General features: G+C 36.0%; 1 protein-coding gene across 12 annotated transcripts in view; it reads right to left on the bottom strand.

Annotated features, from left to right (window-relative positions):
• INPP4B (inositol polyphosphate-4-phosphatase type II B) overlaps positions 1-27,257 on the bottom strand; it is a 721,154-nt gene that overhangs the window by 178,789 nt on the left and 515,108 nt on the right. For all 12 annotated transcript variants that reach the window (XM_060299724.1, XM_060299726.1, XM_060299725.2 and 9 more), the window contains 2 exons: positions 26,170-26,242; positions 13,890-14,037 (listed from right to left, as the gene is read on the bottom strand). In XM_060299724.1, the coding sequence (XP_060155707.1) occupies positions 13,890-14,037; positions 26,170-26,242 (221 nt within the window). The remainder of the gene's footprint in view (positions 1-13,889; positions 14,038-26,169; positions 26,243-27,257) is intronic.

Genomic DNA, 27,257 nt, shown 5'->3' with positions numbered 1-27,257 from the left:
TTCTTGACATTTCAACTGTAAAGACTGACATTCTTGAAACTTGATGAAATATTCATACAGATCTCTGGTATACTTTTTGCCTATATGGTTTGTTTCATCTTACCTTGTTTAAATATTTCAAAAATACATGCTTTTTCTCTTTAGGAAAATTGCAAGTTCCTGGAGGTTATTATGACCCTCTGAACCTTCCATAACGTGAAACACACTACTAAGTATAACATGTTTGAAACACAGACTATTAAATAACATGAAGAGAAAATGAGACCAAAAAAAAAAAAAAACCCAAATGACTCTTGAAGAGTAAAAAGAAATAACTGAACACAAAATGAGTCACAGAGAAACTGAAAAGGAAATAGCCAAAGCTGCTTTCACATATAATGCATGAAACACTGGAAAGATTATTAACTAGGTAAACGTTTTTTAAACTTCATTACTTACACCCCTGGGGCTGTCATGGCTAGAAGGACAGGGACGGTGCTGGGCAACAGGGAAACCAAGTAAGCAAACTGGCATCCGGCCCTTTTCCTTACTCCAGCCATCCACCTGCTCTAACTGAATCTCCCTAATTAATACTGGGATTCTCCGTACAGAGCTGTAAACAGTTTCTACTGCTGAAAGATAAAGTTAGGTTTAAGACTACCAAAACAGAACCTAGTTCAAAGAGGAAAAAGTTTAGCATCTACTTAAAGCCTCTATTTAAAAGTAGTTTCAAAGCCTGATGATGATGTATTCAAGGGGGGGAATTCCAACATGGGGAAAACTTTGCTCTGAGTCTGTGAGTTACAGAGACTTGTCTTGTTTATCGTCTTGTCCCACCACAGTCCTTTGTCCATAGAAAGTGTTCCATGTAGGCCTGTTAACTGAATGAAAGATTTGCTTGAAGACTGTAATTCTTAGATTTTCCTGAAATTCGAGATAAAGTCAAAATATAAGCTAACCCCAAAGTAGAATGCTGAGCTCTGCCCCAGTTAAAATGGATACGTGCAATACATAAATGAGTCACTGTTGAGTCTTCTAACCATATACGGTTGAGATCTGTAACCCTAGTTTGGTTATGTCTTCCTCAAGGATAGAGAGAGATTTGAAATGTATCTTCATATGGCATCTCTTACTGTGATGGTTAATTTTACGTGTCAACTTAGCTAGACCACAGGGTGTCAGATATTTGGTCCAATGTGATTGCCGGTGTTTCTATAAGGTTGTTTTGGATGAGATTAACATTTAAATCTATAGACTGAGTAAAGCAGATTGTCCTCCCTACTTTGGGTGGGCTTCATCCAATCAGTTGAAGGCTTGAATAGAGCAAAAAGGCTGACCATCCCCTGACCAAAAGAGAACTCCTCCTGCCAGGCTGACTTTGAGCTGGGACACTGGCTTTTCCTGGGTCTCAAGCTTGCTGGCCTTTGGACTAAAACTACACCATAGTCTTTCCTAGGTCTCCAGCTTGCTCACTCACCCTGAAGATCTGAGGATGAGTACACACACACACACACACACACACACACCTTACTAGTTCTGTTTCTCTAGAGAATTCTGAGTAATACACTAACTATGTAGAGATTCATCAGAAAGCGTTCTTTCTGCTTGGTGTAAAAGAAGCTGGGGGTGGTGGTGAGATGGAAACATCTAGAATACAGTTTAGGCTCTTTCATGAACTTTTATCCCTCCCACTACATTTTACAAATACTCTGACTTCTTCAAAAGAAAAATAACCATAGAAATGCTCAGCCTGTCTAAGGGACATACACAAGAAATCTCTAGTCCTGAGGCCAAAGTGCCACATGTGAGCACCTATCTTATTAGAAGTGTAAACCCAGAATAATCAACTTAACATATCTGGTTATGTGAATTCAAAAATTCCTGAAATTACGAAAAGTAATTATTGTAAGAAAGAGTGCCCAAGAGTAACAGTTAATTCATTTACAAGAAGGTAGTAAGACCAAATAGCCTGATAAAAATTTATCTACCAAAGGATACAGACCAGTAAGAAAGACATTAAAATGTTATTTGAAATTGTTATTATCTAAGCAAATAGAAATATTTTCCTACAATGAGCTGTACAATACCATTTTGTAGAATAAAAATGGCTACACAATTTAAATAGAGCCTTTTGGTAGTTATCACACTCTAAAAGTACATGTGGGTGTACATGGCTGGCAAGTTTAAGAGGCAAATGGCTTTCATTCATTAAGCAAAATTAGACCTTAAAACAAACCTGAAAGAAGCCATAAAAATTTACCCATTAGGAAAAAAAATTAAACATGAAATAGTCAATGAAGTGTAGACTCCATCAATGACTGGTGGGTGGCTTCATTTCATAAAGTGGCCCGGTGACACCATAAAACTGAACAAAGTTCAACTACATGTCAAGTTTCACAGTATTTTCAACCCACAATTCAAACTGTCTGTGCTTTAACCTGTAGAGGGATAAAAACTGCATCCATAAATCACAGGCTTTTTTAAAATGCATTTTTGTAAATGACAACGTGGGTAATGTTGCAGTCCATGAGCCACTATTTCACTGGAAAAAGTGACTGGATATTCTGAGTGGTCATTCACTTTGATTTTCATGTGACATTGAAACAAGCGGCTGTTGTACTATACACTCAAGGTTTCAAGTTTATATGCAAAGACTAAGCATTGGAACACAGTAACTACAGGAATTAGCTGTAATCACAGAATCTGTTTGTATCTGATAAACAGCCGGATTCTATAATTTAATTTTAGGTAGCTGCATTAGAAAAAAATGAGGAGTGATAAGTATGTCTTATTCCATCCTGAGAGTCTATTTGCTGCTCCTCCTGATAAAGGTGATTTGGTGTTTATTTACTTCCACATAACATCTTCTTTACCCTTCAAAGTTTGTCAAACATGGTCATTTATTGTTTTAATATGTTAAAGCTCAGTGTTTCATTTATGCTTAAAATGGTGGCGTGTTCATATGAAGTTTCTCCTAAATCCACATATACTAATATATGTCTTTTTATTTTGGGTAGCCATGAAAATTACTCACTGTACCTGAAAGGCTACTAAAGCAAGAACAGATACTCACACTGTTACCATTTTTCATTATTCATGCCCATACTTTTAGAAAGTGCAAACGTTTGTGAGTATCACCCTTTTGAATTCTCACTCCTGCATCTGGAGTGCAGATGTCACCCAGTTCAGTTTCATAGGTAGACAGAATTCAAGAGGCTCTCAAAGTGCTGGAAGTAGAGCTCTTTGGGGAAAACCGTAAGGCTTTCCAGGTAATCAAGGTTACTTTTGTATAGAATGTGTCTCTTTTCTTACTCTTAAAACACTCCTCAGATATAATTGTCCCAGAGCCCGACTAAACAAAATAAAAAATTCAGTCTCACTAGGCACATTTCAAGTGCTCGATAGCTACATGGCTATCAGAGTAGGCAGTGCAGTATAGAACATTTCCATCATCGTGGAAAGTTCTAGTGAACAACATTGTTCTGGAAAAATGGGAAGAATATAAGTGAGAAGTAAAGTGACTTGTTTGATGCCATATTGTTAGGAAGTGGCAGAATCAAGACATGTACCGAGGTCTTGTGAATGCAAATCTTGTTCTCTTTTTTATTTTAATTTCTGGTGAGTATGATTTCTTTTAAGCCAGTATCCTTCAATAGGAGGACAAGATTGGAATCTCCCATCTGAGGGACTCATCCGTATGTAAATTCCACCCAGGTCAACAAAGAGCTGGTGCAAATATTTTGCTCAAGTGTGCACTTACCAGACAGCCTTGGCTACCATAATTGCTGGAATCTCAAACAACAAAACAAAATTCTTATGTATTTTCTATTCCTTTAACAAATATTTAGCGGTGCTGATTATCCTTATTCATGCCAGGCACTATAATGAGAACTTTATAAATATTCACTCATTCTATATGCATAACAGCCCAAGGAAGGAGGTATTATTATTATCATCCTTATTTTTTAAATGAGGAAACTGAGACTCAGGGAAGATAAGTAATTTACCCAAAGTTATCCAGATAGTGAGTAGCAGAGTTGGGATGAAGCCCAGGAAGTTTGTCTAGGGTGCCCATGCTTTAAACTACTATGCTAGATAGACTCTCCATTAGAAATACAGCACAATCTCACTCTCACTAGAAATCACATCAGGAACATATATCTTGATACTATCAGCTTGAGGAAAAAACAAAATAAAACCCTTCTGTTTTTGCAGACAAGGGTAAAGCTTGATGTCAGCCTTCTTATTCTTTACATTAAATTCCAATGAGCAGGAAGAAAGGGGGATTTTATGTTACTAGAACTCTTTAAAATTAGAGATGCTACTGCTGGTTATCCTAGATCAGTGCTGTCCAATAGAACTCTCTGTGTGATGGTGATGTTCCAAAGCTGTGCTATTTAATTACAATGGTTACTAGCCATATGTGACTACTGCACACTTAAAATGTGACTAAGGTGATGGAGAAATGAAATTTTAAATTTCATTTCATTTTAACAAATTTTAACTTAAGTTTCAATAGCCACATGGAGCAAGCAGCATCTGTACTTAATAGCAAAGACCTCGATGGTTCAATGAAGAGCCAAAGAGGGCTCCTTTGTTTCTTCTAAACCTTGTGCTTGCCCATTATGTCCTACATCAAAGAATTATAACTTATCTATTCAGTCATGCAGGTCAGAATGCTTAAGTTATTCTGCACGCCTTACCTCCAGAGATAATCCACCACCAAACTCTGCTCATCAAAAAAAATCCCAAATGTTTGTACACTTCACCATTTCCCCCCAGCCACCATGGTCTAAGTCACCACCATTGTTCGCCCAGACAAACACAACATCCCCTAAATTGTTTTAACCCTCCACACTTGCCTCCCTTTTTCTAAGTGTAATCATGTCATTCTCTTCACGCAATTTCAGCTGTTCTTGGGAAAAGACTACATTCCTGAGTGCTCATTATATGCCAGGTATTATGCTAGATTCCAGGAATAGTACAATAAGAAAATTGACAAGTTCCTCCTTTTCTGTGTCCCAGAAGGCCCTAACTAATCTGAAGTCTGAAGCCTGACTATCATTCCAAAATCACTGTCTCAGCTCTAAATACACCAGCTTTGTGAGAGAAGTCCATTTTTCTGCCCACTGGGAATTTGTAGTACCATATAATAAACGTATCTATGAGGTATACACTTACATACACACACACACCTCAAATCCCATAGCCATAAGTGCTAGAGTCTCCTGATTGTTCACTTAATTTCTACAGTAGCCCTGTAGGACAAATGATAATATTATTATCTAAAAAGTGAAAAAAAAATTGAAAATTGAGAAATCGTGTAATCTTCTAAAAATTATAAGTACGTATCAAATGGCAGATAAAGAGGTTTTGGACTCGGGTTGATAATTATTCCAATTCCGTGTTTTTATCATCACAACGTACACTGTCTCCTACTCAATCCATGTGAAATAAAGAATCCTGGCACAATGGACAAATATGCTTCTGAATGAGCTTTGCCTTATTTGTTCCTGTGGGGCTATGGTAATAACCAAACAACAAAATAAAACACATATTTCTATCGCCAGCTTGGTGATACTAAGCGCTCTACAGGACATCTCATTAAATGATACCAAGAATCTATAATGATGAACTTAATGGCACACAGCATCTGCCCTCAATACTAGGAGTTGGTAGGGCCAATGCACTCTTTCCATGATAAATAATACACCACATGGTATTCCAACCTTGCATCAACGTTGCATGAAGAAAAATGAACAGAAGAAATAACACTCATCAGCTATGAGTCAACAGTGGAGTCCCAATGGGATACTTTTTTATGCATCACTTTTGGATATTTAGGACTTAAGATTTTCCTCAGAGAAAGCAAACAAGAGAGACAGAAAGAAACACAAAGAGAAACAAAGTGGAAGAGATAGAACACTATAAAAAAATCTATGAAATTCATCAGTTTGAGGTTTATTCAGTATCTATGAGACCTAAACAGAATAGCTGACTCCTTATTACTTTTCCCACTAATCAGTGTTTCTTTAAGGTCAGTAAAGATTTTCAGTGTGCTTTTATCTAAGTATGTAAATGTCAGTAGACGTCTCAAAAGTCATGTGCTTCAGCCAGGTCAAAATAAACACGGTGTAAGATGAGGCTGGAGATGTAGGTAGACAGGAGCCCTTGTTTGCCTTGTAGGCCGTGTGAAGGGGAAACCTCGTCTGGTGATAAATTTTGAAAAGAAGATCTAACCACGTTCAATGGACAGGTTGGCTCACTATGTGGTAAAATCCTACTGTACAACTTTTTGAAATAGAATTTATATGAATATATTCTAGTTCATAATTCCTAGTATATACTTTTAACATTTTTTAAATGGCACTCCTGTAGCATTATTGGTTTGAAATAATATGAACCTTTTTGAACGTAATAGTCACAAAATGCTTTAAGATAAGGTGCAAGGTCAGAAAATTAAGTATCTTCCTCATTTCTTTCAAACTAGGTATATTGCTTAGAAAACCCATTTAATAGTGTATGATAATATTTAAGTCAGCATGTAGAACATGTCTCTGAAATGTAACTCTGTGCAGCAACTAGGCTTTCAACCTGGGATTTCAAAGTATCTTACTATTTTTTTGCATATATAAGAATATAGTGCATTCAAGAAATAAATTTAAGACTAGATAGACAGATAGATACACTTATCATAGGTCTGTAATATAGCTCTAAAAATGAAGAATATAGAATATTTGAAATATATAGTATTGAGCAAAACAGTGCCTTCACTGACATAAAATATTTTATCACCATGAATTTAGTATATGTACGATATTTACAAACACTAAAATCTAAGAGAAAGCATTCACATTCTCTAAAAGAAGTGTTAGCAAGATTTTTATTTAAACTTTCTATGTCCCAAATTCTATTACATTTTCCCTACTAAAGGGTTTGGTTCAGATGTTTATATTTTATTTACAAGATTGTTCCTCTGCCTGGTACACACAAATATTTATGTCTTATATAAAACCTAAGGACATCTTAAAGTTAATTGTTATAAATTATTCTTATCCTTTCTTTTAGACTCCCAAAATTATATTCAAGGAAGTTTCTCTCCTTCCTCACCCCTGGGACCAATGAAGAAAAATATAGAGAGAGCAGAAATGAAACAGGAGAAAAAGAGAAAAATACATGATATAAATCAAACTAATTTTTTCCTGGGGAGTTTTATGGACCATGAGGTTCATTGTCACCGAAATACTTCATTTCTTTAAAACTTTTGTACCATAATAAGTTTTCAAACATCATATTATAATGTAGAAAAGTATATGTTTTGATAAAACCAAACACCCTATGGCCACCCAAGCCTCCCATCTAAACATATATATGTGTACACCATCATTTAATATGGTATGTGTAGCTGCCATGGAGCTTCAACGCCACAAGTTCCATCATTTCTTCTATTAACTGACACATTTCAATGTTGACTAAGCAAAGCAAACTTTTTTTTACTTAACATCTTTATTGGAGTATAATTGCTTTACAATGGTGTGTTAGTTTCTGCTTATAACAAAGTGAATCAGTTATACATATACATATATCCCTATATCACTTCCCTCTTGTGTCTCCCTCCCACCCTCCCTATCCCACCCCTCTAGGTGGTCACAAAGCACTGAGCTGATCTCCCTGTGCTATGCGGCTGCTTCCCACTAGCTATCTATTTTACATTTGGTAGTGTATATACGTCCATGCCTCTCTCTCACTTCGTCCCAGCTTACCCTTCCCCCTCCCCATATCCTCAAGTCCATTCTCTAGTAGGTCTGCGTCTTTATTCCCATCTTGCACCTAGGTTCTTCATGACCATTTTTTTTGTTTGTTTTTTAGATTCCATATATATGTGTTAGCATACAGTATTTGTTTTTCTCTTTCTGACTTAACTTCACTCTGTATGACAGACTCTAGGTCCATCCACCTCACTACAAATAACTCAATTTCATTTCTTTTTATTGCTGCGTAATATTCCACCATATATATGTGCCACATCTTCTTTATCCATCCATCTGTTGATGGACACTTAGGTTGCTTCCATGTCCTGGCTATTGTAAATAGAGCTGCAATGAACGTTGTGGTACATGACTTTTTTTGAATTATGGTTTTCTCAGGGTATGTGCCCAGTAGTGGGATTGCTGGGTCATATGGTAGTTCTATTTGTAGTTTTTTAAGGAACCTCCATACTGTTCTCCATAGTGGCTGTATCAATTTACATTCTCACCAACAGTGCAAGGGGATTCCCTTTTCTCCACACCTTCTCCAGCATTTTTTGTTTGTAGATTTTTTGATCATGGCCATTCTGACCGGTGTAAGGTGATACCTCAGAATGGGAGAAAATATTTGCAAATGAAGCAACTGACAAAGGATTAATCTCCAAAATTTACAAGCAGCTCATGCAGCTCAATATCAAAAAAACAAACAACCCAATCCAAAAATGGGCAGAAGACCTAAATAGACATTTCTCCAAAGAAGATATACAGACTGCCAACAAACACATGAAAGGATGCTCAACATCATTAATCATTAGAGAAATGCAAATCAAAACTACAAAGCAAATTTTTGAAGTAATACAAACTCTGAAGAAAATACTCAATATAAACAAAATACGTGGCAACACTAAAACAAGCTATAAAAATTTTATAGGTGGTAGTTTGGCAAGACCTACATAACTTGCCTGCATGCAACCCAAGGTGAAGGACTATAAAGCCTGTGGCATTATAAACACAGGCAAAAATACACATAAACACACACACACACACACACACACACACATCTTCTATGTATTTAGGATCTCTGAGCTGTCTTCAACATGTACTCTCCTTTTTCTCTCCATTGCACTACCTCTATAATAAACCAGTTGTGTTTTCCCCCCCATCCTTCAAGGAGGCTAGATCAAAGAACTGGGCTACTTTATAATGCCACATCCCTTAGGTATCACGATTATAGAATCATTTAGTAAACTTCTCAGAAGCGAGGTGTTATACTGATACTTGGTAAGCAGGACCTCCCCGTCTTCCCTTCCCAACACATAATTCCAGCATAGCACTTAAGAGGTTATACATCAGTGCTGTCTCCTTGATACCCCTGCTGGAAATCTGCATATTTATAACATTTTTAATCAGATTATGTGAGTCTGTAATGTGAACCATGGATCTTTTTCTTTTTTATTTATATTTTAATTGAAGAATTGTTAATTTATAATGTTGTGTTAATTTCTAGTGTACAGCAAAATGATGTAGTTATACATATATGTATATATTCTTTTTCAGATTCTTTTCCATTATAGGTTATTACAAGATATTGAGTATATTTCCCTGAGCTATACAGTAGGTCACTGTTGTTTACCTGTTTTATATATAGTAGTGTGTATCTGTTAATCCCAAACTCTCTGCTCTCCCTTCCCTCCGCTATCACCTTTGGTAACCATAAATTTGTTTCCTATGTCTGTGAGTTTATTTCTGCTTTGTAAATAAGTTCAATTGTATCATTTGTTCATAAAAACGTGAACCATGGATTTTAAGGAAGCAAAGCCATTGGCAGAAAAGCCGTTATAGACCATTACACTATCACAGGCAAGAAATGATGGTGGTTGGGATTAGAATGGATAGAGTGAAAACATAAAAAATAAATGAATTTGAGGGAAATTGTGGAATTAGCATGATTAGAAATTGATACTTGAAATTGAATGTGGAATGTGGATAGGTTTGGTGAGACAAAACAAAAATACTTATGTTTTATGTTTCTGCACTGAACTGTTGAAGAGAGGGTGGCATTTACTGAGACAGGAATTATTGGAGGGAGAATGATTTAAATGTGATACCAGGGCATGGTAATCATGGGGACCAAAAGTCTGCTTTCCACAGTGAGGCTCACGAAGATGAGGGTAGATTTAGAAAATAAAGACACAGTATTTCTTCTGGGTGGTGTGTTTAGAGTGATTTTTTTTTCTTTTTTATATTTTCACTATTTTCTATAGTGACCATATATTATTTTTACAGAAAAAAATTACCACACTTTTTATATCTTTTTAAAAATATGGCTTCAGGAGCAAAGAGGCAGAAAATTGCTAATATAAGCCTTTCTTCACAACAGTAAACATAATTTGTCATCTACGATTTCCTGCTTGTGAATTTTGGGGGCCTAAACCGTAATATAAAATTCAAAGTTTAGCGTTGTGAAAACACGTCACAGCCAACGCAACAGATGTTATATATCTGAACTTGAACTCAGAAGGTATTAGTGCTTAGGGAGGCACTAATCAGAGGGAGGCCCCAGAGGATTTAAACTCTATCACAGCCCTAAGACTTTGTGTATGTACAATCTCAAAGTTAATAAAAGTAGTTCACGTTGAGTACAATGTCACACTAAGGGACTAATAGCAAGAGAAGTTTTAGAAGGCAGCTGCAGGCAAGGGCACTGGGTATGAGTGAGGGAAAGTAGCTGCTGCACCATTATGTCCCTGCCAACATTCACACTCCATATCATGACGGCTGAGAAGGACAACATTTTCCTCATTGATACATACAGGTATGCATTAGGCATAGAGGCGTACCATGCACACACCTGGTCCCTGCCAACAGACTCACACTAACTTAGCCTGTCAAGTGTTTACCAATCCCAGACATGATAAAATTAATAATAGACCTTCAAATGCATGAGTGGGATTTCATTCTTACCGAGTTAAATAGATTACAAAACTACTAATAATGCCTTGTCTTTAAGACACAGTTGTGACTAGACATATACCTAACATTCCCTAAATTCCCTTTCTTACTTGCTATTTTTGTTCACAGTTAAATCCATACTCAAACTTAGGAAATCTCTACCTGCGAGTTTATGAGGCTGATATCAATCATAGCAGTCTTTTCAGAAAATTTCCCGTTTTCTATTCCCTTGGTAAAGGAGGGAAGTTATGTAACAAAGTGTTCAAATAATACCCTAATTACCCCTATAGGGAGATGACAACACACCAACACAGAGAAGTTGTAGAAAAGTTTACGTCTGGGGTGAAAAGTGAGACTGAAAGAGTCAGTGGCTCGTGAAAGAAAGTGTAGGATTGTCAAAATCCAGACTTCACAGAAGTCTGACTATGTTTGCAAATTTATCATCTTGGTAATTGAGAGGAAACATCTCACTTTTGTAAAATATTTTGTAAAATACTTACTATTTGGTCCTTAAGGAAAAGTTTTTGCAACCCCTGTTATACAGCTAAATTCATACTGTGATTACTGACTTTCCTAAGAAAAAAAAAGAAAGAAAGAAAAGGAAAGAAAGACTGTATATCTATGTCTGTGTGTCTGTCTATCTCTCTGTCTATCCATCTATAACTATCTCCATCCATCCACAGGTCCTATGAATAGGGACTTAATGGCAGCTTTTATCTACTGCTCATTTACTTACTGCTCTTCATCAACTGAAATGATATAATTTAGTTAATAGTTATTTTAAAGATTCAGAAAGTAGCTGTTTCAGTTACTTAGCATAATATAAAGTTGCCCTGGCACCTTTTTTTTTTTTGAAGAAAAGACTCGAAGCTTTTTAAAAAATAATTCTCTCAAGATAGATTTCCAAGCATGAAAATGAAACACCTTGTACTCTTTGCAACTACTGAAAGATAAGGGCACGATGACACCCACAGTCTTCATCAAACCACCTAAGAAAATCCATTAGAATTGTGCTGTTGAGACGAAGGTTGAGGTAAGTATAACACTTTCTGGGATCTGAGTAAGACTAGGGGTAAAAGAGTCCGTTTGCAGTGACATGGATGGACCTAGAGATCGTCAAACTGAGTGAAGTAAGTCAGACAGAGAAAGACAAATACCATATGATATCGCTTATATGTGGAATCTAGAAAAATGGTACAAATGAACTTATTTACAAAACAGAAATAGAGCCACAGATGTAAAAAACAAACTTATGGTTACCAGGAGGGAAAAGGGGGGAGGGATAAATTGGGAGATTGGGATTGACATATACACACTACTGTATATAAAATAGATAATTAATAAGGACCTACTGTATAGCACAGGGAACACTACTCAGCACTCTGTAACGACCGATATGGGAAAAGAATCTAAAAAAGAGTGGATACATGTATATGTATAACTGATTCACTTTGCCGTACAGCAGAAACTAACATAACCTTGTAACTCAACTATACTCCAATAAAAATTAAAACAAAACAAAAGAGGCCGAAAAAAGAACTTCAGAGTAAAGCTCTGTCTGGGCTGGAGATTTCACCCAACCAAGAAAAATGTTTCAAGTCCTTCTGTAGGACAATGTCCCATTCTTACATTCTTAATTTGTTATGTTATATCATGTTAATTTCATATTATAATTTAATGATTACAGTATATTAATTTATATTATATTATAAATATAATTCTTAATTTAAATTATTGTCTCAGTTGGATAGCATATATCTTCGAGGGTAGATTCTTTAAGAAAGTTTGGTGAATGACATTTTTTGAGCTTCTGCATATTTAAGTATGTCATTTCCATTGCCTTCATTCATTAAAAAAAAAAAGTCATAACTTGACCCTATATAATAAAGTGGGCCACAACCTTTTTCTCTCAAAAAATCAAAAATCAGTAGATATTACTTCATGGACTTCTGCAGAGAAGTAAGTATAAGGTTAGTCTGATTTTAGCATGTAAAATAAAAACCTGCATAAGTTTTCACTGTTTCCAAGTTTTTGCATGAATTGTTCTTTCCCAAGAAAGAACATTTGAGAAGAACTTATTGTGTTTGTCTTCCACATCCGAGATGTGACTTCTTAGTGTCAAATCTGTTCTTCTCTGCTGGCTTTGTGGATTTAATTTGCCTACTGCATTTTAAAATTTCATTATTCTCTCCATTATTCTTTTCTTCTCAGCATTTTTCCTAAAAGGTGATGGTTCTCAACTTAGGGCTTTCTAATTCCTTTTCATAATAACCATACCTTATATTCTACTGAGATCTCTAGTCAATTTCCTTACAATCTTTTCTATTTCCCTTTTGAGTCTTCAACATGATTTTTTCTCTACTTTTCTTTAGAAAATTTTAAAGATTCATAATTGATTTTTTTTCAACACATTTTAATGGTGGGAGATTTACACAGAAAAGGTGTAATGTAAGTCACAAATGAGAGTCACACATGTGATTAAAATTTTCTAGTGGTCAGTAGTCATATGTAAAAAGTAAAAAGATATCATATTTTAGATTCCACATGATATCACTTATATGTGGAACTTAAATATGACACAAATGAACCTATCTTTGAAACAGAGTCATGGACATAGAGAACAGTCTGGTGGTTGCCAAGGGGGAGGGGTTTGAGGAAGGGATGGAGTGGGAGTTTGGGGTTAGCAGATGTAAGCTATTATATATAGAATGGATAAACAACAAGGTTCTACTGTATAGCACAGGGGACTATATTCAATATCCTGTGATAAACCATAATGAAAAAGAATATAAAAAATGCATATAATATCTATAACTGAATGACTTTGCTGTATAGCAGAAATTAACAAGACATTGTAAATCAACTATACTTGAATAAAAAATAAAATTAAAAGTAAAAAGAGAAGCACATAAAATTAATATCATATTGTATTCAACCCCAGTACAGCCAAAATGTTAACATTTCATTATGAAAGCAGTCTTTTTTTGTTTGTGTGCTGTGAATTCAAAATCTGGTGTTTATACTACACTTGGCAGAACATCTCAAAGTGGACTAATCACATTTCAAGTGATTAATAGTCATACAGGGCTAGGAGCCGTCATACTGGACAATGCAGATCTAGATTTTTATGTTATCATCATACTTGAAGAAAAAATGTTTCATAAAAAAAATAATTAATGTAAGAGACAATCATAAATCACTTTCTCTTACCTACACAAATCTTCTTTGATTTGAAGAGAGATCAATTCCTTAGGAATATGAAAAGAAAGTATGCTCTCTGACATCTGCTCCCGGATTCGCATCCACTTATTGTCAGATGTGGGAAATCTATATAATTTACACACTGGGTTCTTTAACACTGGAAAAGGTGAAAAACATAAAGTTAATAGTTAAATTATAAAGATATGCACTTTAGATAAAGATCAATTAACAAAATCATTAATCAGGCTACCATTCTAATACTTGATCAAAATTTTTTATCATAATCTGTAGTGCCACTGTGTTTCTAAGAATTTTCTCCTTATATCTATTTTTTTCAGTAGCTTCTTGGATATAGTCTTTATTAAATTAAAAAGTGATACAACAAATTCCAATTCATAAATGTGGCTACTGTGGTTCTCTGACATACCACCTATTAATTCTTTTTCCTTCTAAAAATTTTCTTAAAGTATATGTATTTATAAATATAGATGAAAATATATGGATTTATACACCATACATGCTTTGAAAAAATACATTTCTGGATTTCTTCCAATCACTCTTAGTCAACTTTACCCACTTATATAGTAGGTGACAACTGATATGTTATATTAGAGGTTTCAAATGACCCTACTACCAAAAGTGACTTTTTTCTTAAATGTCAGAAAGGTTCATTCCTTGGCTTAAGATCTATTACAATTCAAATATTATTCATACTTTAGTGTCAATAAGTCAATAACACTTTCCCAAAACCATATATTATCAGAAGCAAGACAGGGAGACTATGAACAAGCTGAATATTTGGGATGGGTGACAGTGATTAGGGGAGAAATAACATGGTCATGTCATCAAGGATTTTAAAAGATTTAAAGAAAAAGTGTAGGGCTAGATATTAAGATAATACTTGATACATTTTTTGTGAGGCCAGCATCCCTACCACACTACCAAGCCCTATATTTCAGGGCAGGATTTTATTTCCATTGCTGTTGGATAAAGAATATAAGAGAGATATATCAAAGCTTACTGGACAACAAAATGTCAGGTGAATCACCAGTCAAGTATCTATGGTTATTTGGCTCCAGTTTACCAATGAAGCTAATTAAAAAGAGAATTTGATATTGAAGTGGATGCAAGACTTTAAATAACGCCCAGCCTGTTATGTGGCCCAAGTCTCTTCAACATATGGAGTAATATACCTTTCTCATTTTAGGGTTTTATAAGGCTGTGTCTCATTCATTACTTGGAAATATAAATATATTTCTGAGCATTAAAATGAGGAACTATTCATCCATTCTGCAACTATCATTCTCAGAGGTCCAGTCTGACAATTATCACTATCAGAATTGATACTAAATAGGAAACCTTTATTTCAAACATCTCATTCTTTAACGACCAGATTCAAAGCTCCCGGCACACTTATCTACCCCTTATAAGAATTAGCTAGAATGTTCACTTGTTAAAAGCATCAATAGAAGCAAGAAGATGATAGAATATTTCCAGGATGTTGAGAGACAATATTTTAAATCTAAAGTTGTATGTCTAAAGGATTATGTTTTTGCCATAAACATGACCTTTAAGTTTTATCAATTAGATTATACCACAGATCCATATATAAGGCTAATTATACTTATTTTCTTTCTCTTTTTAATGAGGTATAAAGGTATAATTGACATATAACATTATATTAGTTCCAGGTATAGAATGTAATGATTCAATATCATTTGTATATTTGTATATATTGTGAAATGATTACCATAATAAGTCTTGTTAACATCTGTCACCATACATTGTCACAAACTTTTTCTTGTGATGAGAACTTTAAAAATCTCTCTTAGGAACTTTCAAATATGCAATACAATATTATTAACTACAGTCACCAAGCTGTACATTACATCCCCCTTTCTTATTTATTTTATAATTGAAAATTTATACCTTTTGACACCCTTCACCTGTTCCACCCACCTCCATCCCCTGTCTCGGGCAACCACCAATTAGTTCTCTATATCTATGAGTTCGTTTTTTTATTTGTTACGTTTTATTTTGTTTTTGCTTTTAGATTCTACATATAAGTGAGTTCATACAGTATCTGTCTTTCTCTGTCTGATATTTCACTTATCATAATGCCCTCAAGGTCCTTCCATGTTGTCACAAATGGCAAGATTTCATTCTTTTTTATGGCTGAATAATATTCCATGTGTGTGTGTGTGTGTGTGCGCGCGCGTGTGTGTGTGTGTGTGTGTATCACATTTTCTTTATCCATTCATCAGTGGAAACTTAGGGTGTTTCCACGTCTTGGCTACTGAAAATAATACCGCAATGAACACTGGGATGCATATATCTTTTTGAATTAGTGTTTTCATTTTCTTTGGGTAAATACCCAGAAGTGGAATTGCTGGATCATATGGTAGTTCTATTTTTAGTTTTTGGAGGAACCTCCATATTGTTTTCCATAGTGGCTGCACCAATTTACATTCCCACCAACAGTGCATGAGGGTTCCCTTTTCTCCACTTCCTTGCCAATAACACTTGTTATTTCTTATTTTTGATATCCATTCTAACAGATGTGAGGTGATATTGTGGTTTTGATTTGCATTTCCCGCATGATTAGTGATGTTGAGTAACTTTTCATGTACCTGTTGGACATCTGTGTGTATTCTTTGTAAAAATGTCTATTCAGATCCTCTGCCCATTTTTAATCAGAATTTTTTTTTTTGCTGTTACTGAGTTGTATGAGTTCTCTATATATTTTGGATATTAGCCCTTATCAGATGTATTTTCTTTTATATGAAATACAGAAACTTACAGCCAATGAAAGAAACTATGATATTTCATTCATCTTTAAAGTGACAATGTTTTAAAGATGTAAGAATTTTACTATAACCTCTATTGCCCTATCTCTAGAGGTGGAGAAGAAAAACAATGTATGTACAGAACTCAATATATTGTAAGTCAGGTTAAACCATTTATGGGATCTCAGGAATTCTAATGTAGCTAACATGATCAGGAATACAAATGCATCCTTTTGTAGTAAGACAGAAACGGTCTCTGTTTCTTTTTTTTCTGTGAAATGTCCACATTTTTCCTTAGTAACCTAAGTAAATATTCAATTACTTGGGTTATCTATACTTAGTATATGCACTGCTTTTTAACCTCTGCTTTTTTTTTTTTTTTTTTTCAGGATTACACAGAATCTTTGTATCTCCCAAACCACGGTTAAAAACCCTTCGATTGGGCTTCCCTGGTGGCGCAGTGGTTAGGAGTCCGCCTGCCGATGCAGGGGACACAGGTTCGTGCCCCGGTCCAGGAAGATCTTACATGCCGCGGAGCGGCTGGGCCCGTGAGCCAAAATTTGTATTTTTAATTAAGTTGAAAAATATGATATTCTTTATTTTATCTGTTATCACAAAACTAGTCCTTCAACTTTTGATTTTACTGTTTTCATTTTACTGCTTTTCAGTGTATTTTAAATATAAATCTTTGTTGAAATAGAGTGGTAGAAATCAAGGACAGTGTGATTAATGAGCTCCAGAACTATCCTCCGACCACCCGAGACACAACATCCAGGACCCTGTGCGAATGCTGCTGTTTTTTTAAGGAAAGCACTTGGGGCAAATAATAAAAAAATCAGGCCACATGATCTAGCCCCCCCAAAATTCCCAATAATGTCTCCTATCTAACTTTCATGCTATAGGTTCTAACCTTTTGAAACTCATAGATCTCTAAACATTAGTATTTAACTGCACGTAGCTATTAGAATCTCAATGTAGACATAGTGGAATCCATTTTACAACCAAGTCTCATCCAGTAGCATTGCTTATTGAACACCTACTACGTATAAAGCAAGAACACTTACTGTTTCTCAAAATGCCATATAATGGATTATGACTTAGAAAATTAAAAATATATATATGGCCTGACTTTTAATTACCATGAAATTTGTTCCAACGGCTACAAACAGACCAGAGAAGATGTTCTCAACTCAAAATTTTGCTGGGTTCATAGTGAGGAGAGTTCTGCCATCCTCATATAAAAGGAAGGCAAGGTATTCATGTATCAAATATTGAACAGTGAGCCATAAATGATGAATGCTTTTGTCATTTTTTTTTTAATTTATTTATTTTTGCTGTGTTGGGTCTTCATTTCTGTGCGAGGGCTATCTCTAGCTGTGGCAAGCGGGGGCCACTCTTCATCGCGGTGCGCAGGCCTCTCACTATCGCGGCCTCTCTTGTTGCAGAGCACAGGCTCCAGACACGCAGGCTCAGTAGTTGTGGCTCATGGGCCTAGTTGCTCCGCAGCATGTGGGATCCTCCCAGACCAGGACTCGAAGCCGTGTCCCCTGCATTAGCAGGCAGATTCTCAACCACCGCGCCACCAGGGAAGCCCGCTTTTGTCATTTTATAAATGCTTCTCCCCTATAGCAGAGATACAGTTTCAACAATTCTGCACACACACTCCAGCTGTGTAAACGAGCCCACCACTTTCAGCTCTGGCTTTCCACTGATGTCAAGTATTTCTTCATGTAGGAGATGCATTTCTGACCATACAATAGGCTCAGCTCAGCAAAAACAACTATCTAACTTATCTATTATAAGTTCTTTTTAAAGAGAGCCCTGTGTGTATCATCTTCATTTTTTTTCACTGCTTTTGCCAAAACAATTGCTAAAAATATCACGTGACAGATTCTACCAAGGGAAAAGTAGTGAAGAGATTTTGGACACCACCACAGTCTTAATTATGACTTAATAAGGATAAAGTTCTAAGATGGTCCAGATACGAATACATTCCCACCGAGATCCACCCTCTAAGGTGAACACAGGGACAGAAAGTAAATGACAGATTTTTTTTCTCCTAAAATTACAACACAACTCAAATTTCCATATCATTTATTCCAGACACTGTAAAAGGCCTTTTTAATATGGTAGCACACCACCTGCTTTTCCAGCAATTGTGAAAGCCAAGTGCTCCAGTTCTGAACTATCAAGGTAAAGATGCCAAGGAAATGTTCAACAAAGCCAAAACACAGACAACACATTAAAAAAGGATGGCTGTTCTAGCAACCTGGGGCAGAAAAGATAAACCAGAGTGATATCATAGGGACGATCTTCTCTTTTCTGTGTCTGTGTTGGGGACATCAGTGGATTAGACAAGGAGTTTTGGAAATCTGGATTCAGGGTTGAGGGGATCATCAGAATGCCAGACAATTAAGATTGTCTTTAATACAGTTCTCCAGAATAAGCTCATCTGTGATTATCTTCATGCAATTTCTTGCTTTCAGGAGGTGGTAGATGTCACGTATTTAAATGGAATCTGACTTCATTGGCTTCAAGCTTTACAAAATCATTATTTTAATGTACTGTAGATTCTTGTAGAGAATCTATTCATTCTATAGCTTTTAATTATGCAGTTGTTTAATAGTTTCATCATTCAGCCGAATGTACATGCATTGCCTATTCTCCAAATGCTACATTACGCTTAGTAAAGATAAGTCTGTGTAAGCCAATTAGATAATGACATTCTCTCATTTGTAGTTGAAAATATCTTAGATTTAGATACATACATCTTAAATGTAGATTGGCTCTTTTTAAGATTAGATGAGAACTAAAAATCCTAAATAGAAATCACTAAAAGACTATCCTAAGCAAGGCTTAGAAAAGAGAAAGTAAGAAAGCATGACAGGAGCTCAGAAAACACAGCAAAGAAAGATCTCTTTTAAAATAATACAGATGAAACAAACTATTAAAAAATAAATTCCCCCAGAATTTTAAATTACTTTTCTTTAGTTGTGATATAAAATCTAAATTATGTTATTGTTTGTGCTGTTTTTAAAGGAACAACAAATAAGAATAGAAATAGTATATAAGCTGAGTCAGACAAAGTGATGTTCCCTAGTCTAGCCAAACCCACAAGCTCTTGGCCTTCCATCTTCAATTCAAGGCCAAGAACAAGAAAAACTATTACAGATGCAGAATAAAACATAAAGATAATATTTGTGGGGATTTAGTCTCCAACTGGTGAAAACTGGCGAGTTCAATGTGTAGAATTTGGAGCTTTGGTTTTGGGTGGTCAGAAAAGAGATTTGCTTCATTCACTCTAGTTTGAATGATTTTCCCTGTTCATTCTAATTCAGTCATTAAAGTAAAGGACAGATCCACCAAAGTGTCCTTTTCTGGTTCATATTTCATGCTGAGCAGCCTGGAATGACCTGCGGTTCATGGAACTCAAGTTGTTTCTTGCCAATTTGCCTCTGTTCAAGGTATTCCCTGCACCTCAAAGGAACGCTCCTTTCTCCTGGCTACACGTAATCATCCTATAAACTCAGCTCAGCAAGCACCTCCTCCAGGAAGCCCTTCTTGACTTCCCTCTGCTCCCTCCCTACAGTTGTTTCTCTTTTGTACTCCCCACCCCCATCTCTATCATGGTTCTTATCAGTTGTGCTATAATTGTCTGTTTACTGCTCTGTGTCCCCCATTAGAATGTAAACTTGTGAAGGCCATGACTGTACAGTTTTCTTTGTCCTCATGTTATCTCCTGTACCTAGCACAGTGCCCAGTATATGCAAACATTCCACAGAAATGAGCTTAAACATTACACCTCAGATGTTTCTCATCATTACTTTCCCTAATAGGTGAACAGTTAGGGCCCTGACAACTGTGTAAATTGAGAGGGGAAAATGCAAGAGGGAAGGACATAACTAAAAACCTCTCTTCAAGAGAGAGCACAGGCATCAGAATAAAAGAAGGAAAACCACAGCCGAGAGAAAGCCCTGCTCGCGTTTGTCCACAAAATGTTAACCTTTTGACTATATCCTCTTCTTGCCTTTATTTTTCTTCTAGTTTACCTAAGGTGGGCAGTGGAGGGGGTAATAAACTTACAACAGGAAGACAGCTGAAGTATTTAGAGGTGTCTAAGAGATGATTTCTTTGATTACTAGGCAGTGAAATTCACTCTTCCATTGAAGCTACTTAACACCATAAATATGTTAATACACGGTAATGAAAACATGAAAATTCCAAAAGAGCAAGGTTAATGGTGTGAACTGAGAATGCCACCTTCCATATTAGTAAACAGAAGATGTTGCAGCCATCCAGTCATCACATTACAGCCTCCCAGAGGGAGAACCCCGAGGGAACTTGGGATGGAAGCAAAGAATGCCTGCCATCTAGCTGTCAACTGCTATAGCCACCCTGCTGGCACACCCTGAGGAGATTCAGGATAAGAAAATGCAGGATACTGGCCCCAGATAGCTGAGGTGCACATCAAAGGAACGATCTCAACGAGCCCAGACTTTGCATCTTCCCATACATAGAAAAGCGCTAATTTCATTAGCTTGAGATGTCTGGTTTTCTTTAATTACCAATAATCTGTTGATGTTCCGACTACCTGCTCTTTGTTGCAAAAACTCCTATATATCTTGGCTACCGCCTCGCCTCTTTGGAGCAGTTCCTCAGAGTGATCTGAGAGTCCTACCTCCGGGGGCTTGAAGTCCTAAGAATATCCGCCAAATAAAACATAACTCTCGACTTTCAGGTTGTGTGTGTGTGTTTGTTTTTTTTCAGTAGACAATGGACTCCATTGGATTTGTTAAAACAGCAAAGGGCAAAGAAATCTGGTGAGTAAGTAAGTACAAAGGATAAAGGGCCAATGTTATAAGCCAATGGTCCCATATTTTACACATCATGGAGTTATAAATGCAAGGGCAAAATCTATTTAAACTAGTATGAAGAAAACACAACAGAGATATCTTTGTTAGCATAAATTGATATGATCTAAGATTTGACAAGGTAGTTGAATGAAAAGAAAAAACGGGGAAAATGGGATTTGTTTTTTGGCTGGAATTCCTCAGGACTCAAAATGAATATAGAGGGAACTATTTTTCAATGTCTCTCAGAATATCTCCTAAAATATTCTGTCATGCCTTGCTTTACATGAGGTGGTAGTGAGGAGAATGTCACCCAATATTCATTTCAACTGTGTGGTATTGTGAAAGGCAGTTAAAGTCTACGGCGCCATAGGAGGCAGGAAAAAACTTAAAATGAGAATTTCATAGTAATTTTTAGGGAGAGTAATAAATTCTTTCATTTCAAACCTAAATGATTCAATTTGAACATCTTTCTCACGGAGAGAAGAATAACAGTGCAGTTTTCTGTTACCTGAAGCGTCAATTCAAACGGTAAGATATACCCATTATTAGTCATTTGACAAATATTTACTGAGTGCCTATTGTATTCTGGCCCTGGAGACACAGAAATAAATAAGCAACGTTTCTTCTTAAATAGCACACAATTAGGCATCTTCCGACGGCAATAGTAGTAGATGGCTTAATCTTATTGGGGGAAAAAGAATCAAAGATATAGTGGACTATTTCGAGAAAAATTGCAATTTATCTGTGAGGCAAGAAGAAAAACACCAATAAATTCTCCAAACAGGAGGGAAATTGCCTGTGTTTAGGGCTGAAAGCAGAGTAGTCCCCGCATTGTGGCTTAGATTCTAACTTACACAGTCATGGAAATCATCGTTGTCAGATACACCCTCTGTGAGGGCAATGGACACACACACTTTAATGTAAAGCATGAAAGTCGTCTTTAAAAACTATCAAGGATAATTTCATGACTCAAGCAGTATGGAATTCAACCAAGAAAGATGCTTTATCAGATCGAATGCTTGCTGACAGGGGGAAACTCACTTGAAATGTGAAGATAATAGGAAACTTGGTGACAGGGCCCATTAGCTCCTCAGATTGGGCATAATAATATCAAAGTCCATGGACTGAAGTATTCTGTAGCATTATACTTTTACAAGGAAAATTGGGAGATTCAGGAAATCTAGAGAGAATTGTCTCCTTGACAAAAATGTTTAAAAAGCTTATCTGTGGTCAGGCTTATTAAAAATAAATAACTCGTGAGAAAGACAACTGTAAGTGACAAAGAATAGATATGTGACTCCACGTGAGACTGATGAAAATGAATAGTTTCACGAAGTATTTCTAAAACGAAGGAAGACATAGCAAAAGCTAAACTATGCTCTACAGACTTCAGACATTGAGAGCCAAAAAGGAAATCAAAGACTGTCCAGGTCAATTTGCTCATTGCAAAAGAATTGATGTCCAAAGAGGCTGACTTGTCTGGCAGGGTCACACTGCTGGTTAGCAAATTTAGGCTGTGACACCAGTTCTTCAGAAGAGTCTGTCCAGTGCTCTGATATTAAGACCACCAGAGCACATTTGTTCTTGTTCTGCTGTAGGCAAGGCACCTCAGTTGATGAGACTTAGTAGGACACCCAACTCCGTGACCAGATAAGAGACTCTGCTGTCTACACTTCCCTCTGTTCAAAAATAACTTCCCCTACCCCCATCCCCCAAACAATACCTCAACAACAAACAGTGCTAAGTGCTTTCACTACCATTTGCTTAAATGAATAAACAAATAATTAAATGGGTAAATCTGTTATTTTAACAACTTTATTTGATGAACTACAGAATTAAAAAATTAAGCAAAATGAGAACCTCACAATTCTAATACTGTACCTTCTAGTGCGTTTCCTGTTTCAGAGAATATAAAAGCCAACAGCTGAAAGGAATTTGTTTTCTCCTATAACTAAGGTACTTATATACCTTTTTTATGGAATTGTAAATTCTGCCCCCTCTCCTTTTTCTCATCTCTTTCTCCTCCTGCCCTCAACTCCCCAGGCTCCCAACACACACATTCAACTTGAGAGGCAAACAGGGCATGAAAAAGGTGAGGCCCGAGGGGGAAGAGCTTTTTCTTTGTAGTCTCACAATAGATAAGTGAATTTCCCAAGTCATGCATTAAACCTCTAGAGATATAAATAGAATAGTGAGGACCAGCTATGAGCTATGACATCCTTTTGCACTCACTCAGGAAGAACTTCATCACTCACTTGAGACTGGCGAGTTTCACATAATACATGAATACAGAGACTTGAGAAGAATGTCAATAACTCCCTTCACCTGAAGAGTTTGAAAAACTACCAGAGGGGAATATAGTGGATTAATTCCAAGGTTGCTGAGTTTAGACAAATAAATAGAAAAAAAGACCAAGGTACACACAAACCAAAGTCATAGGTGCGTAGTCTAGCTACATATGCTATATGTGCACAACACACTTAGATTTGGAACAGAAACATTTCATATAGAGCACTTAGTTGTACTTTAAAATAACTTTAAAAAAAATCTAGCTTTTATAACATTTGACTGTCATTTAGCCTTGTCTTTCCCTGATATAAGAAGGCTCATAGAAAATATTGGTGGCAAATATATTCCAGGCACTTCCGGATTGCCTGGACTAGGGACATTGAGAAATATCATCAGACCCAAGTGGAGAATCACCACCAAAACTGTCACCTCCAGGAAAAGGGAAAAGCAGTAATCAATCATCTTTCACTCCACTGAGTATATTTAAATTGCAGAGTGCAGCTGCTTCCATCACTTCCATATCACTTTTTGTCATATTACGGTTCATATCTTAGGAATTGTACCCTAGTAATTTGGAAGAGTTAGTACGCTTCAAAGACTCATGCCTTGCAGATTTTATGGCACAAGAATTAGGAGGTGCAGATTTACTTTTCACTACGTTCCCTTTGTCTCTTCTTCCTTAGGTGATATATTTTCTTACTCCGGGAGCCATTTTTCTCTTTCTCTTTGAAATTTATATTAAACCAATCAGTTTTTTAAAATGGCATTTCTCTTTGTGGGCATAAAAAAATTACAAGGTTCACATGAGTGAATCACTTAAAAAGTGTCTTATAATTACAGTGTAGATGATTCTCATGATAATTTGATTCACTCAAACTGCATTTAACGTGAATGTAGTATCTCCCACATTCAATTTTATTTCTCAAAATTGACATCTGGTAAATTAAATAGATTATCTGGGTATATTGAAATAAAGGAATAAAGGTTTGGTCAACTTTCAGGTGAAAAAAATATATGTGAGGAAGACCTTTGAGGTTACATTAGTTATTTTATCCACACGGATAACTTATCAAGTACTTTATGGTACATGGCTGGTCTAGCCGTCCAGGTAGCCCCTTCACTGTTTAATGCATGTCCCTCCTGGCATTACATCCTTAATAAAAATTTTTAAAAAACACGTCACTTGGTCATAGGTTGAGAAGCAGCTGCTTTTCTTTGGTTTAATCCTTCATTCTAATAAGTACCTTTAATGGGTGTTTTATTGCTAGATTTTATTTTGAGTTCTTTGAGTCAAAAGGTTGCCTGTCTTTCTCCATCCCTGATTATTAGTGGCTTCCTGCAGGGGAAAATTGCTAATAGTTTAGGGGTTATGTATTAGTAAGCCTTTGAAGTTTGTATCACTCATTAATCTGATTATCATGCTATCCATGTCACTGTTGAAATGTACAACATAGAAGGCTAGAAAAATATTAAGGTTTATTCTATTGTTACACCAACTTTTTAATTAATGGCTTTTTAGTAATAGCATGACCTGGTAATTAAGAGCAAAGGCCTTGGGATTAAAACTGGATTTAAATTCTGGACCTGCTATTCACTAGGTAGTGACCTTGAGCAATTTCCTCACCTGTAAAATGGAGATAATAATACTGCCTTCTTCATAGCACACATCAGAAAGCAAGGTAAGGCAAGGCATATGAGTGGCATCTCGCCTGCCACTTATTTGCCATTATCACCACTACTGGTAACATAATTTATGTTATCATTCAAAAATCAGTTCCATAATTTATAGATACATATTATCACATATTTTGTAATTTTACCAGATGTCTCAAAGTCATCATTTATCACATTGTTTAGTTCCTTGTTGAAATTCAAATATATTACTATAAGTAACACTACACACACACACACACACACACACACACACACACACGTGTACACACACACTCAGGAATGTACAAATGTGTATATGAATTTTTCCTACTGAATCCATATACATACTGTTTTAACAACTTCATTAAAAGTAATAAACTAAAACTCAAACTAATTAAGAGCTTGACATTTCTAATACTCCCTCTTCTAATATCTCATTTCAGATGATACAAAATCCAAAGCTGAAAGGAATTTGTTTTGCCATATAGCCAAGCTATATACATGTATTTATATATATTATATATCTTTCTTACAGACTTGTCAAGTCTAACACCACTCTGCTGACTCCACTCCCATGATTACCAATATTTAATAAGTGTCTACAATGGTTCTGTAAGAATGCTGCTCAGATTCAGTATTGAGTTCACAGAAAAGTAAAATGTATGTTCATATGAAATGAATGTAAGTTTCCAAAAGGGAGGTACATACCTGCGTTCAAAAAAGGTAGGTTATCTTTTCTGCTCACAGTTTCTGGGGCTGTACATTCACATACCAGTGCACACTAAGAAGGAATAAAAGAAAACATATTTGAAAATGATCAAATAAGAAATGAGATTCTTTTTTTATTTGCAAAACATGAGGCCATGCACACGGTTCCAAAACGTTCTGAACAAACATTTTTGTAAAACTATTTTTAGCTTTATCTTTACAATGAACCTTGTTTAACTTGTGATTACTTACTTCCATTTATATATAATATGATTATATTGTACAATTATAGACTACATTTCAGTTCCAGTTAAAGACTACTTAGGAAACAAAGTTTGTACTTTCTTTGTGGAAACGGATTATCCGCATGCTAGAGATAGGTTCCTCCTATAGCAAACCACCTATGACAAGCTGAATGGCTTTGTATTTCTGTTGCCCGGGTTGATTTTCGATCAATAAAAAGCAAATTATCTTCTGGCTTTTCAGTAAAGGCAACTTTAAATAAAAAATAAAATATGTTACAGCATCTAATTTCATAAGGCAAAAAGAGATGTTTGTTTCTGGCAAAACGATGCAAACACTTGCTTATAAAGTATGAGGATACTTTATAAATAAGCTGATGTCTGATTTATGAATAAGCAATTTATAAATAAGTGGATCCAGAGATCACAGATCTATTAATCCATGATAATTAGATTCAGCTCATGATCCTTTACAGAACCAACACTTCTCTGGACAGAAGGAGAGAAGAGAGACACAGAGAGCACGTTGCCATGTTCCTAACGAGTGAACCATGGGTGGGAGATACTATCTCAGATAAGCCATCCCTAAGCATGGGACTCTGCTTCAACCTCCTATGAAACTGTAACTAACAGAGGAAGCAAAACTTTTTTGGCCCCAGAGAGGCTGATAAGAAACCTATATTCACAAAGACAGAGACCAGTAATTATTTCTTTAGATGACTTTCCTTTAATCTCTAGCAATCGCCCCCCCGCCCGCCCCAGAGAAGAAAAAGGAGGGCTGGGAGAAGGAGGAAAGTAAATTTTTAGAGCAAATATATCAAACATAAACAAATAAATGCAAACAAA

Source organism: Globicephala melas, chromosome 5, assembly GCF_963455315.2.
Source record: "Globicephala melas chromosome 5, mGloMel1.2, whole genome shotgun sequence".
Classification (NCBI taxonomy): domain Eukaryota; kingdom Metazoa; phylum Chordata; class Mammalia; order Artiodactyla; family Delphinidae; genus Globicephala; species Globicephala melas.
This window is presented reverse-complemented; position numbering and strand designations above follow the sequence as displayed.